Consider the following 15396-nt stretch of genomic DNA (forward strand, 5'->3'; position numbering starts at 1 on the left):
AGAGTTTTATGCAAAAAAATTAGAAATCATCATGGGCACACCTTTAATCCCAGCACTCGGGAGGTAGAGGCAGATTTCTGTGAGTTCGAGGCCAGCCTGGTCTACAAAAGCTAGTTCCAAGACAACTAGAGTTGTTATACACACATACACAAACACACACAAGTTTCACATGTCCTCAATATAACACAAAGGTTAAAATATTCCATAGATATGCATTTCTTTAAAAAGGACCAGCTCTACATTTTAATGTAACACAGTCGTATATTTTATATGTTCTCTGCACCACTGAATACTCTTGCCTCACCTCAATTATTTGGATTTTTATGGTTAGGCTGGGGAACTACACAGCCTAGACAACAAGCATGGTTTTCTGAGATAGATAAAAGAAACATTGTTTCAAGAAAAAAAACTGTTACAAAGCAACCAAGTTGTCCCTCCTGATTTTCGGTTCTCTTTTTCTTTCGTTTTGTTTTTGGTTTTTCGAGACACGGTTTCCTTGTAGCTTTGGAGCCTATCCTGGAACTAGCTCTTGTAGACCAAGAGGTTGGCCTCAAACTCACAGAGATCCGCCTGCCTCTGCCTCCTGAGTGCTGGGATTAAAGGTATGTGCCACCATTTTATTAATGACACCTCACTATTGCATTAACCTTCTTGTAAAAAAGTTTTCCAAGAAAAAAAAATTGACTTTAGCTAGAGGGGGGAGTATGCACTTACACAAATTTTTTGGATAAATTGTATTCTCTCTCAAATCTCTAACACAGCATTCACTTTTGAATATTCAAAAGCATCCAAAAGTTAAGACTGCAAGAAGGCAGACCACACAGAAAGTTCCATTTTTTTTTTTCCCACGTGGGTGGTTTTTAAGGTTGTCTTAAAACTTGTCTGGGGATAGGGCTGCAGAACTGCAATCCCAGCACCGGATGGGGCAGAGGGGCACCGTTGGCTGGAGCTGTCTAGCCTGGACTACTTATCAAGACACTTTTCAAAGCCGGGCGGTTGTGGTACACAGCTTTAATCCCAGCACTCGGGAGGCAGAGGCAGGCGGGTCTCTGTGAGTTCGAGGCCAGCAATGGCCATAAGAGCTAGTTCCAGAGCAGACTCCAAAACTACAGCGAAACCCTGTTTCGAAAAAAACCAAAAAAGATAAAAAAAAAAAAAAAAAAGAGAGAGACACTTTTCAAAACAACCATCACACCATGAGACAAAACAACAACCACAATGAAACACAATTGGCTGGAGTTCAGCAAACCTTAATTCACAGCCACGCTTTTATCTCCAAGCACGCCAGGCCCCAAACCGTCTCTGATTATTCAGGGTAAAGTTTGCTCCATTGTGGATGATTCATGGTCAAATCCACGCAGATTCGGCATCAAGGAGTCAACTGTTTGCTCATTAGAGAGTAAAGTAAGGATGCGACAGTAGGGAGTAGAGAGAGTTAAGGGGATTAGAAGTCTGTAACACTGTTTCATCCTTGAATGGATGAAATTGCTGAGGGGGTGGAGCTAAGGGATGAATTCTGGCAATGCTTTTTAGAAATTTTGAATCGCGATTTTCAACATCACTCAAGCCACCTAATTTCGGAAAGGTACATTAGCGTCCCTGTTTTTGATAGTTTCCTTTATTTACACCCGTTATTAAGCAGACACTGCTGCCTACTGGACAAAGCCGGATGCCCTAGGGTGGACGCAGGGAAGACCGATTTAACAACAGCTCGGCAGGGAGCCTTTCCCAGGACGACCTGTAGTGTCCGCGGCTCCCAGCTCTCCGGCGCTGCTCCCAGCCCGCCGCGGCACGCGAGGAAAGAGAACAAGGAACCCCCAGAACCCGCACCCTAGCCGCGGGGCCCCGGCCGCGCGTGCGCAGAGCCGCCAAGGCCGCTTCCTGAGTTCCGGAGGAAGTGGCGACGCGTCACTTCCGGCCTCCCTCTAGCTGCCATCTTGCGTCCCCGCGTGTGTGCGCCTTATCTCAGCTGGTCCGCCCGAGACCCCCTGAGCGCGAACCCTAGTCCCCCGCGCGGCCCCATTTCCACTCCGACAAGGTACAAAAAAAAGGCTGTGGACGTCGGCGTGGGAGGAGGACGGGAGCGGGGGCGGGCAGTCGCCGGCTGGAGCGAGCCAGGGAGGGACAGGGCTGAGGCGAGGAAAGCGATGCGACGGACAGGCGCTCCCGCTCAGGCCGACTCTCGGGGGCGAGGGCGAGCCAGGGGCGGCTGCCCCGGGGGCGAGGCGACGCCGTCTCTTCCTCCACCTCTCGGCGGGACCGGAGGACAGGAGCCTCAGGTACCGCGAGGCCTGCGGAGAGCGGCGGGGCCGGGCGGGCCCTGGCGAGGCCGAGGGCGGCCGGGGCCGCGGGTGGGGTGGGGGCGATGCCGGTCGGCTGTGGGCGCTGAGCCCGGGTGTGTGTGGCGGAGAGGGCGAGGCGGCCTGTGCTCACCCGGCTCGCTCGGAGCCGCCTTCTGGAGCTTTGCGGGGTGAATTTGGGTTTCAGGCCTCGGCCTGCGAAGGGCGTTCTCCCGCGGGTGTCTTGGGAAATAACGAGCGTGGAATGCGGGAGGAAGGCCGAGTGTTCTTTGCTGAGCATTTCCTCTCTTTGTAGATGAAAGAAACGATCATGAACCAGGAAAAACTGGCCAAGCTGCAGGCACAAGTGCGCATTGGTGGGAAAGTAAGTTTTTTGTTTTTTGTTTTTTTTGTTTGTTTGTTTTTTGCCTTTTTCATTCCCTTTGCATATCTCACGCGCTGTTTTGTCACTTTGGTTGGTCGGGGAAGTTCGCAAAACTAGCGAATCCAAGGAGACGAGACACACAAAGAGACGGAGAGGCTGTCTATTGGGGGAGGGTAATTGAGTAGAGAAGAAAATAACACTTAAAACGTAACTTTACTTGCGTGGTTTTAAGATTACAGCGTATGAACAGAAGCGTTTATTTCGTTTTATTACTGCAGAAAGCTCTCTGCCAAAGTCATTGTACACCCACACCCTCTACCCTTGACTTGTACAAAATTGGTGCCTTCTCTATTTTCCCTATTTTAAGCTGTGCTGGAGCTCAAACATGGCTTCAGGTACACGCGAGGCAAGCTCTCTACTCCAGCACTGCGTCCCCACTCCTTCTTTGTTTATTGTTGCTTTTTAAGTTAACTGAATATCTTGGTTTTCTTGTTCTGCTTAGTGCTTATTTTTAATTTTTTAATTAAGACCTGTCTGTAATGCTTTCTAAACATTTAACGGGGTAATTGTTCCTTTGCAGGGTATTTGAGGATACCTTCCTTAGTTGGTGTATATTTGGAATTCATGATCAGCCGATGTTAGATTGGAAAATACTATCTAAGCACGTGTCTGGTTTTGTTCTGTCTTTGTAATCTACACTGGGAGAAAGAAAATGTTTCGGCTAATTGGTTACTCCTAGTGGATACTGAGCTTAGTGAAGGCTAGTGAACCTGGTGTTCGCTGGTCTGCAGTCCACTCCAGGCGGAAGGTCTCCCTAGTCTCCTGTATTGCGTTAGCACATTCCTGGTGTTTAACACAGTGTGGCAGCTAGGGGAATCAGAGCATGTCTTTACTTGGTAAAGCTTGTGGAGCTTCTGTAGAACGAGTTTATTACCTATTAAACTGTCCTAACTTAAACATTTACCTTCAGGAGCGTCTTCTGTGTGATAGCCAGATGTAGCACATAAGTAAGACACAGCTCTGCTAAGTTAGCGAACTTGGCCAGCAGTTAACTATCCTCCTGATTGCAGTCCTCGGTTTCCACTCATGACATTAGCAGCAGATGGTTCTTGTCCTTTACCTTAAGGCAGTGCCTTCAGGTGCTGGGGTGGAGAAACTTTCTTACAGTATAGTTTTTGGAGTGGTGTGCTTGTGTGTAAGGTTGTTCCTCTGATCACTTGGCTTTACTTTGAGGGGCATCTCTAGGAAAAATGAAAGCCTTCCAAGTTAATCTGATACAGGAGACTTTGTATCTAGTATTTGTTAAGCTAAGACAGAATGTTTCCAGTCATAATATGGGAACATTTTTCTGTACCTTTTAAGAAACCTTACAGTATGAGTGAGGTTTAGAGAAAATCAGTGTTAGATTTACGTACTTTCAGGTGAATATTATTCAAGACCCTTCTCAGTGTCTAATGGAAAAACTGACAACTCTTTTATCTAAGCATAGTAAATTCTCCATTTGTGAAATGTGTGGAATCTGTAGGTGGTAGCCTGTATTTTAGAATCTAATCTTTTCCTGGTAGTATTGTAGTTAGTATTACAGAAGTCTTTTCATAGTGTACAGTTGGGAGTGACTTAACACGTCATACACTTAGTGCAGAGTTGAGGCTTTGAAGACAGATTGATAGTAGCTTGAACAGGATTATGAGAAATGAGTAAGAATAACTTAAGTAAACTAGGAAAGACAGTGATGCTGTGGAAGCCATCGGTTGGGTGATGGAGGAGAACTTTGCTCCAGGGAGGGAGCTGAGCAATGCAGGGAAGAGGGATCGCATTCCTAGTTCCACTGGGGAACTGGCCATCTGGTCTCCCTAAGGAACATCAAAGATGTTGGCCGGAAGATCTCAGTGGGTTAAGAACTTTAGCTTTCCACTCTTGTCTGTAGAGGTTTGTATACAGATTCATTGGTTATTTTGTTTACTGTCTCATCTGTTTGTATTAATTGAAGTCTTGATTTTTCTCTGAAAACAAAAGGTATAAATGAGGTTTCATTTAGGTTGGTACATGCCACCTCTGATCACTTTTTAAAAGACTTAAAATGTTAGGACCTGTTAAAAAAAACATTTCTGCATCTGACAAACTAGTACTTAGGAAGAATTCATAAGCTGTTCCTTTTCCATACTTCATCTTAACCTTCATTTTTAACTTCATAGTTTGTGGGTTTGGTAACATTTTCCCTTGATTTTATTTGTTTTTATTTGAAACCTAATTTCCTCTGGTTTGTCTGAAACTTGCTATGTGGACCAGGCTGGCCTCAAACTCAGATACTCACCTGCTTCTGCCTCGTCTTGAGTGCCGGGACTAAAGGTGTGCACCACCATGTTCCATTTGGTTAATTATCTTGTACAGAAGCAAACAGCTGGAAACAATTAGGATAGACTACTGTGGTGTAAATGTTGCTGTTTGCCCTTTTCCTCCCACCAGGGAACTGCTCGCAGAAAGAAGAAGGTGGTTCACAGAACAGCCACAGCAGATGATAAAAAACTGCAGTTCTCCTTAAAGAAGTTAGGGGTGAACAATATCTCTGGTATTGAAGAGGTGAGTGCCAAAGCATGACGTACCTGGAAAGTTTTAATGATCATAGGCTAGGTAATTGTCTTGCCCCTGCTGTTAGCACTGTAGTCTATGCCCCATTAGATGTTTGAGTATCTGGGGAACTGGGAAGCCAGAAAGGTATTTGCTTACGCATTCCAGGGAAATTGTCTCCTGTGCTTCAAAGGGAAAACTCAATCAGCCAGATTTTAGTTTAATAAAAACATTATTGCTTTTAAAGGAATCTTCGGTGAATGTTACTTGTAATTATATTCTTTATTTTAGGTGAACATGTTTACAAACCAAGGAACAGTGATCCATTTTAACAACCCTAAAGTTCAGGCGTCTCTGGCAGCAAACACCTTCACCATTACAGGCCACGCCGAGACAAAGCAACTGACAGAAATGCTTCCCAGCATTCTAAACCAGCTTGGGGCAGACAGTCTGACTAGTTTAAGGAGACTGGCTGAAGCTCTGCCCAAACAATGTGAGTATCCTTAGAGTCACATTTGTGTGAGCTCAGTGCTCAGAATTGCTAAGAATGTCTTTAGCTGTAGAACTCCAACTTACTTACCTACAAGAATAATAAACGTTTAATTTTTTTTTAGGTAGTCTTATTTATAGTGTTATGTTTAGGTTTTCTTGGTTTAGTGGATGTTTATTTTTTACCAGCTTCCTAGCTTTGAATCACACTAGAAACTTTACTAATAAATAAAACTGTCAATTTTGTATTTTGCTGTGCTTAGGTTTAAAGTTGACAGACTGGGCATGGTGACCCACACCTGGTAACACTTTGAGAGGCTGAACTAGGGAGAATTGAGGGTTCGAGACTTACAGACATGCTGTCTCAGAAAAACAAAAGTAAAACTAGCATGCCATCTTATTTACAGTCTTTGTGTTTGGTGATTTGGGGGCTCTTAAGTATTTGTAAACACATAATTAATTGCTAATGTAGATGATAGCTGCCAATATTCTGGTGTTTCAAATTATAGTTTTATTGGGATTTTGTTTAGGGCAGATTGTAGCCTAGTTGACTTACATGTACAACAGGCTGTGTTCTCTTTTGATTTCTGTTGCAATAAACACCATGACCAAAACGTGTTGGGGAGAAAGGGTTTGTTTTTATTTCATTGCACTTTACAAGTTCATCATCAAAGGAAGCCAACGCAGGAGCTTGAGGCAAAAATCATGGAGAAATGCTGCTATATTGGCCACTCCTGGGCTCAAATTCACAGCCTTTATTTCATTGTTATATGGATATGTGTATACCTATACATTTCTAAAAATAACCTGCTTGGTATGTATAATGTTACATGTGTGTTTTCAGGGCTGATCATTTGGCCCTGGACAGCCTTTCTTATCCCAGGCCAACCTGCCCAGGGATGACACTAACCTACAATGGGCTGATCTCTCTACATCAATTAGCAATAAGGAAAATGCCCCACAGACATGCCATTAGGCTGATCTGATGGAGGCAATTCCTTGTTTTTGAGGTACCTTCTCCCCCCCGGGCGTCAAAGTAACCAAGATTAGCCATCATAGGTGGTATGACAATTTAATGCTTGATTTTATTTATTTTGCTTAAAAATTAAGAATATACCCGGGCGGTGGTGGCGCACACCTTTAATCCCAGCACTTGGGAGGCAGAGGCAGGCGGATCTCTGTGAGTTCGAGACCAGCCTGGTCTACAAGAGCTAGTTCCAGGACAGGCTCCAAAACCACAGAGAAACCCTGTCTCAAAAAACCAAAAAAAAAAAAAAAAAAATTAAGAATATGAATGCAGAAGCAGCTCAAGGGGTTTACTCTGTGGCTTGCTATTTCCTCAGCTGTTTTTGTTAGATGCTGACTCACTTTATGCTTTTATTGTTATGGGAGAGGCATCAAGATGTTTTAAGCCATCTGGGACTTTGAGATCAGCTTTTGAAATTTCCACGATGGGTGTGCAGGTTAGAACTGTTTTCTCTCAGAACTCACCTTTCTGTTTGATGAAAGTGGCTTAGGTGTGATGGCCCATGACTGCAGTGCTACCCACTGGGGAGGCTGAAATAGGAGCACTGAAAGTTGAAAATTTATGTTGAAAGCATGGACAAATTAAAGTGCCTCGTTTATTTTGTTTGTTTGTTTGTTAAAGTGGACTGAGCAGTGAAGCTCAGTAGTAGAGTTCTTGCTAGTTTATTCAAGGCCCTGAGTTCAGTTCCTACTATCTCAAAAAGGAAAGTGGGAAGAAAAGAGGAACAGTGGTTACTTAACAGTTGAAAGTCACTTTGAATTTGGCCTTTTTGCTTCTTGTTCTTCCGCTTTATGGCTTTTTGAGATTGGTCTCCCCATGTAGCCCTAGCTGGCCTGGAGTTTACTGTAGGCTTGTCTTTGCATTCCAACTTTGGTGGTTGGTCTGAGTCACCGTATTTGGCTTAATTTTTTTTTAATATTTTATTTCAGTACTTACTAGGCTTTATACCATGCACAGAATATTTAGGGAAATGACTGACCTCTTCGTTTGCCCTCCCAAAATCAACCTAACCTTAATTTGGTGTGTGGTTTTATCTATACCCTGAGCACTCCCTACGCTCAGTGTTCTCACTGTTTTGTATCCAAAGTTAGTATTAGCTGTGTTCATTTGTTTGTGTCCATCAAAATTTTCTGTTAAACCTCGGGTGTCACTTGCCGTCACGAATACAGGTTGTAACTTGGTGTTTCCTTTTGATTGACATTTATTGATCTAAAGAAATGGGTTGGTGCTGGGTGGTGGTAGCCTTTAATTCGGCTCAGGAGGCAGAGGCAGAGGCAGGTGGATCTCTTGAGTTCGAGCCCAGCCTGGTCTACAGAGCAAGTTCCAGGACAGGCTCCAAAGCTCCACAGAGAAACCCTGTCTCAGAAAAAAAAAATTAAAAAACAGAAATAGGTTGGTTACATTTTCATTTTTCTTTCACAGCTGTGGATGGAAAAGCACCCCTTGCTACTGGAGAGGATGATGATGATGAAGTCCCAGGTAAGAATCACTTTGACAAGGGAGAAAAATGAATCTTTACAGAAAAAGTTCACAGGCTGATGGTGGTGAGTTACAGCAGTGATCGTGGGTGAGCAGGATATCAGCTGCTCTTAGGGCTCAAGCTGCTTTGAAACACAGAACCGCGGGAGCTTACATTTCTAGTGTTAGCAATGTTTCTCTTTTATATAGTTTGTTTGAAACATTGTTTCAATATGTAGCTCAAATTTCAGAACCTTCTGACTCAGCCTCTTGAGTGCTGGGATTACAGATAGGTGACACCATGTACAACTAAATTATGTTGAGTTCATGTCATGTGGAAGAACAAAAAAATTCATAATTTTTCCACTATAGACAAATGTCTTGAAGCCTTAGACTCTGGTCATGTCATGGTAGTCTTTATTTCTGTTATATTGATCATATTGATTGTTTTTAGTTTCTAAATTGAGGGAGGATGAGCGATAAACAGATTATTTAAACATGATGCTCATTCTGTTAGCTTTGCCAGACCACACTCTATTGCCATGCCAACGTGGTCTCATTTGAGGTGACGGGTTTATTTGAGATTGTTTCCATAAATATCTGAGTTATTTTGTAGAATTGGCTTATTTTCAGGATGTCTACTGTTTGATTCTTTTCTAGACCTGGTGGAGAATTTTGATGAGGCTTCTAAGAACGAGGCAAACTGAACGGAGGGGACTTCTGAAGAAGTGACTCTTGCAGAAGTTACAGGAGCTGCTATTTTATATCATGGCTGCTTTTTAAAGGTCTTTTGTTTATGGATCTGATCAAATCTAGATCGCTAATATTTTTAAGCCCAAGCCCCTTGGACACTGCAGCTCTTTTCAGTTTTTGCTTAAACACAATTCATTCTTTGCAGCAAATTAAGCTGAAGAAGCCTGGGAATAAAGTTTGGAAAAGGGTTAATAAAATTCTTTGCCTAGTATATGGTTTATTGTTATTTACTTGACACTTCTTTATAGACACAGTAAACAGTTGTCTATAGAAAGTTGATCATGGTGTGCGGTCATACTGGTAGCATTTGGTGAAATTCCACAATTGGTGTGTTGGAGAGTTCACTTCTCATCAACCCTTATGGCTTTCATGCTCTCTTTGTGGTGGATGTGCTAGGAGAACTGTGTTCTGTGCATAAGTCAGAGTGTTTTTTCCTCTTGGTATTGTTTATTGTAAGCCATATAGAATCTTTATGCGTATCTCTTTTTTTTTTAAAGATTATGTGTCTTTCTGTGTACCGTGTGCATGCCTGTACCTGCTGAGTTGATAAGAGGGTAACTGCATCCCTGGAAAACTCAGCTTTAGATGGTTGTGAGCCTCCGTGTATGTTTGTGCTGGGAATGGAACCTGGGTCCTCTGGAAGAGCAGTTCTTAACTGCTGAGCTATCTCTCCAGCCCAGTTTTAACATTTTAAGTTTATGTGGTAGGAACTAGTACCTCCATTTCATATGTATAACCTGATACTTTGTTACTGAAGGCTCTGTTAACATACACTGTAACTGCCACCATAATCAGAATATTGACCAGGTTCACCATCCCGGGCAAGTTCCCTTGACTATAGAATTAGTAGCAGCTGTTGCACTTCAGCGCACAGAGGAGAACTGAGAATTGCCTTTACTATTACGAGATGGTTTTAAGTGCATATTATGGCTTGCAGTTCCCTTTCAGGGTGCTGTGCTGCATTCCAAAGTTACTGTGCAGAGTTAGTTGTGCCAAGTGGAAAGTTGGTAGGGACTTGTAGAATTACTCTTGTCCTTCTTTAAGGTAGACTGCCACAATGACAAGGATCCTGAAGTCTCAACAGCTAAAAAAAAAAAACCTCGTGACTTCAGACGCTTATGGGTCAGGTTATAAACACATTGCATTGCAGCTTGCCCAGTGATGGGGCACTCTCCGATACTGGCATAGGGAATAGGGAAATCTAGTACCTGGGAAAACTCATTTTTAGAATCCAAGCAAATGGAATGGCTAAGCTGGAGTTTTTTAAGTAGCATAGTTAGAAACAGTCTTGGTTCAGCTCAGAATCAAACATTTAGGTGGCACTGGCATGTCCTGAATTTGTAGAGGTGGCTTCTGACTGGCTGTGATGTGATTTAGATCTATAGAAAGGTCTCCAGCTGGGTCTGTCCAGTACAGAGGTTAAGCCTGTTTTGTCCTAACCAGAGAGGATTCCTCAGCCACAATTGTTTGCTGATTGTTCATATATAGTGTGTCGGTAGCTATGGCTCAAATAGAATTTCCCTTCATAGTCTCCATTATCAGGAAAGGAAGCGCTTTGATTCATCACATTTGATTGCTGCTTTGCCGCTGCTCTACTTTATTGCAAGAGCAGCATTGCCAGCCATGTGATAGAAAAGGTGCACGTCACCAGCTGGCTCCTCAAGCTTAGGCTGGGAAGTGATGCACATAACAGCCACAGGGCGGCACTGTCTCTGGGGTGGCCATGAAGTTGTTTAGAGTAGCTGGTGTCAGCAGCACAATCCGCTGTATCCTCGTGGTGTTTGTAATTTCCACGGCTACTACTGGTGAAGGACAGCATGATTGGTTTCCTAATAATTAAAATCCTGAAGGAGGACCATGAATAGATGAAGAGAATATCTGTAAGAGGTGAAATTGTCTGAGTGAGTCTCGGCCACTTCAGTGGTAGAATAAGATTCAAGCCCAGGCCACTCCCCACTTGGAGGGATTTTAGCCCTTGGCAGAGTAAAGGAGGGGACTGTTCTTGTCTTGCCGATGATTTTTTGGCTGTGGTTAGGGCTGGTTTTATCCCAGCCTCCGGGAAAATGCAAACTAAACTACAGGTAGCACCTCACCCAGTCAGAATGGCTGCCTTCAAGAAACTTGGCAAAAAGTGCTGGCAAGGATGTAGCAAAGAGGAAGGAACCCTAATTATACGGTTGGTGGGAGTGCAAATGACTACAGCCATTCTGGAACTCTGTAAGGGTGTTTCTCTGAAAAACAATCACCATATGACCCAGCTATACTATTCCTACGTGGACTCAGAACTATCTGACCACCAAGATACTTGTACAGTAAGGCTCATTACTGCTGTGTTCACAAAAGCAAGGAAACAACCAACCTAGTGCTCATTCACAAATGAATAATGAAAATTGTGGTATACATCCTCGGTGGAATTTTATTCCTTTGTAAAGAAAGAAATCCCAGGAAAATGGGTGGTTCTAGAAAACATTACGCAAAGTGACCCAAGCTTGGACAAAAAGAACATTGTCTAATATGCAGGTCTTATCTTATAATCCATACCTGAATATAGAAATGAGTATTAACATAAAACCTTCAAAGACTAGAAGAGCGACCAAGAGAGGGTAAAGAGATGCTGATGAAGGGGGAGGTGGGGACCGAAGGACATGTACAAATGGGAAGGGACCACAGACAGGGCAAGTTACAAAGGGTGGAGGCTAGCTGCTAAAACTTCGAAAACTGCCGTCACGACGTCTAATTCTTTATATGCTAATTTAAAACCAATAAATTTTCAAAACTTAATTTTCTGCTAGCTCTGAAACCAGGGCTATACACTAGTGAGCTAGACCTCTCCATCTAAAAGTTCTTAGGGTGACTTTTCCTCCTAGTTAATAGAGGATATGTGTGTGCTATCTGGAAACAGGTTTGGAAGAGGGACCTAAATTTAAATTTAGCTGCATCTGATTTCTGCCTGTCTCCTTTGTTAACGGGCACAGGTTCTCTAGCCCTTCCCTACCCTACACTCCAGGAAGGAAAACATGGAAGACAGACACACCAGTACTTTGGAGAAGTCATAAGGCAGAGACATTTTTTAGCTTTTCCAAAACCACGGTTATAAACCTAATCGCACAGGGTCTCATCGCTCCAGTCAGCGCAGTCTTGGACGCCGTTTCTGCAGCGACTTCTGGGAATGCAGGCACAGTCGGCGAAGAAAACAGTATCGCATCTCCAGCCCGAGCACGCCGGGCACTGTGAAACTAGACAATCGTGTTTGTTTTTAGAAGCATAACTTAAAATGTCAACGGGAAGGGGAAAAATGCTATTGGACAAGAAAAAGCCCTTCAGGTTTAAAAAAATGTTAGCAAAGCTGTCTCATGGGAAAACTGCAGATGATTATTGAAGATTCTACGCATAGTTTGAAAAGCCAGAGACGATATGCCTCTCCCCATCAGCCCAAACTAAACATACTGACATGCTGTGGAAACAGGGAAGGGTCCCCTTGAGTTGGGGCAATCAGTCAGCAGGGGAACCAGGGGAACCAGGCCTTTTTGCTAATTGGCTGCTAGCCAGAAGCAAAGGCCCTCTTACACTTTGATCCCTTTGTTGCAGAGCCAGACTTCTTAACTACAAGGATAAGTTTCCATTCTACCCTTCGCCACCAGCAAAGGGCTGATTGGCCTTTCCGTGTTTCTGATGAAACTTTCCCATGTATCATTTGGAGCCATCACGCTCCAGAGTTGTGTTTAATAGCTGGGATCTTGCCCGCCTGTAAAGTGGTCGTAGGTGCAGCTCAGTGTCAAGCCACGATGGGAGACAAGGATGGAAGCGAAGAGGAAAAAGTCTGGGAACTAAAGCATTGAGCAAATCTTTCGTACATCTTTCAAAATTGCCAAAGAAACCCAAATGAAAGTTGATAGTATACAAGAGCTTCCTACTGAATAACTAACTTGTCAACTTCTTTGCTGGAGAACTCGTCCACTTTACATAGACATGAACTAACGAAATAACATAGTTCCCGCCCCCTTCTCCATTTCCTCCTCCTACCTTCTTTCTCTCCCTTTCTCCCTCTTTATTTGCTTTTGGTGATGGGGCTAGGAATGGAAGCCAGAACGATTTGGTCTGCCTAAGCCTGCTCTCTACCTTGGAGCTCCCTGAAGCCCAGGGAATGATGGAATTTCTTAGTTTGTGGAAGAAAAGAAAAACAACCTTTAGAAGGTTTCTAAGTTAGAGCTCATTTATGTAATTGAAGCGGAAGGGCAGCCACTTCTAGAACCCATTAGAAAGATCAGCTATGGGTTCCATTTTTACCTGACTCATCCGAGCAGTCGCCACAGTCATTCCTCGTATCACACACCCTGTCCACATAGACCCATGTCTTCTGGCCGGCACACTTGAAAATCAGATTTTGTGGGAGACTGTTGGGCACTTGGCCTATATTGTACAAATAAATGATTTCTCATGGAAAAATTATTCGTGAAAATGTTTAAGTGGTAGTTTTGAATTTTTGCTTACTACTACTTTAAAGACAGGGTCTCACTGTATAGATCTCGCTGGGGCTGGCCTTGAACTCAGAGACCCACCTGCTTCAAGTACTGGGATTAAAGGCCTGCACCACATGGCCCAGCCCTGGCTACTGTTCTTTACTTTTGGTAATTTGTCCACTGTTGTGGGATATTAGTTAAAGATGTGTTATATTTGTTTATGCTGTGGAATGTTTGTCTAATGATGCAAAGATGTGTTGCATTCCTTTATGTCCCATTTGTTTAACTCTGTGGAGCTGTGTTACTTTGCCTGCCTAAAACACCTGATTGGTCTAATAAAGAGCTGAAGGGCAGGAGAGAGATTAGATGGGGCTGGCAGGTAGAGAGGATAAGTGGGAGGAGAGATCTGGGTAAGGAGGTCAGGGAACGAGGAAAGAAGGGGAGAGAACACCAGCCACACAGCAAGCCATGGAGTAAAAAGTAAAGAAAGGAATATAGAATAGAGAGCTATAAAAGCCCAGAAAGGTAGATGGGATAATTTAAGAAAAGCTGGCTAGAAACAAGCCAAGCCAAGGCTGGGCATTCATAAGAAAGACTAAGCCTCTGTGTATTTATTTGGGGACTGAGTAGCGGGCCCCCCAAAAGTTAAGAGTAACTGACTGAAACCAGCCAACTCCGGTCCTCCTCACCACAGTAGGCGGCAGACTCATCTCCGCCATCGCTGCAGTCCATCTTGCCATCACAAAGCAGAGAGGGCAGCAAGCAAGTCGTGCGGTCCTCACACAGGAAGCCTAGTTGCTGTGACGCTGTTTTACATCGGTGAGCCGGCCGACCTGAAAGACAGAGGGATGCTGGATAGCCTATGCTCACCAGCTTTGTGCCGCTCTCCCCACTCTTTCCTCTCCTTTCTTCCTGCCTTAACCACCCATACTCCAGAACTCTCCAGGCATAGGCCTTTTTTAACTTGATAGTTCTTCCTATTCCCTCAAAACCATTGGCATTGGGCTGGAGAGATGTGGTTAAGAGCACTGGCTGCTCTTCCAGAGGACCTGGGTTCGATTCCCAGCACTCACATGGTAGCTCACAAAAATCTGTGACTCCAGTTCCAGGGGATCTAATGCTTTCCAGCCTCCTTAGATGCCAGGCAGTCACCTGGTACATAGGCAACAATCAGACAAAACACCCGCACACATAAAATAATATAATTCTAAAAAACAACAACAACAACAAAAATTGGCATCTGGAAAACAAGTGTAGACTCACTCCTGGCAAGAGGTAATAGCAGGCAGATGAGGGGTCAACAGGCCTGGTTCCTGGTGTGAGCTTCGTGCATTACACATAGGAAAAACATCCTATGATTTTCTTAGCTGAGGTAAGAACAAAGGTAACTTTGTCAACCTCATGCTCATATTGTGAGTAAAGTTAAATTGAGATTTTCCTTTTTGGAAGTTCTGGAGATTGAACTCAGGTTCTTGCGCATACTGGGCAAGTGACCAACCAGAAAGTTACAGTCTAGCCTCTGACTGATGATGATGGTGACCGATGAAGATGTTGAGACTGACCTTTCAATCACTGACCATGAGTGTGATCCTCAGTCTCTACCTCTGGAGTATTGTGATCACATGTTTGTGGCACCAGGCCTTGTGTTTGTAGTGCTGGGAACAAAACCTAGGACTTCCTGCATTCTAGGCAAGTACTTTACTACTGAGCTACACCTTCAGCCCCCAAATGATAGTATTTCAAAATATAACAGAATCTACTGAAAGGGAAAGCTCTTTTTAAACATCTTAAGAAGTTAAGCTATAGAAATAGTGATGTGGACCACACATTTTCTTTTAGGCCACCAACCAGCTCCCAAATCATGACACAGAGACTTTTTATTAGTTATGAATGCTCAGTCTGGCTTAGGCTCATTTCTAGCTAGCTCTTTTAATTTAAATAAACCTGTTTTTCTTTATCTACATTTTGCCTCAGGGC

The 15396-nt window shown here is 43.6% G+C and overlaps 1 protein-coding gene across 2 annotated transcripts; it reads left to right on the top strand.

Moving 5' to 3' along the window:
* Positions 1-1924: 1924 nt before the first annotated feature.
* On the top strand, positions 1925-9165 carry Btf3 (basic transcription factor 3). Of its 2 annotated transcripts, XM_057790176.1 has the most exons (6): positions 2088-2279; positions 2596-2664; positions 5131-5244; positions 5524-5725; positions 8171-8227; positions 8867-9165. In XM_057790176.1, the coding sequence occupies exons 1-6, from the start codon at positions 2148-2150 to the stop codon at positions 8911-8913; spliced, it is 621 nt and encodes a 206-aa protein (XP_057646159.1). In that variant the 5' UTR covers positions 2088-2147; the 3' UTR covers positions 8914-9165. The 2 variants fall into 2 exon arrangements, with proteins under 2 accessions (XP_057646158.1, XP_057646159.1); XM_057790175.1 differs by lacking the exons at positions 2088-2279; positions 8171-8227; positions 8867-9165 and adding an exon at positions 1925-2038 and having other exon boundaries at positions 5524-5754.
* Positions 9166-15396: the final 6231 nt, after the last annotated feature.

The sequence above is a fragment of the Chionomys nivalis genome, chromosome 15, assembly GCF_950005125.1.
Source record: "Chionomys nivalis chromosome 15, mChiNiv1.1, whole genome shotgun sequence".
Lineage (NCBI taxonomy): Eukaryota > Metazoa > Chordata > Mammalia > Rodentia > Cricetidae > Chionomys > Chionomys nivalis.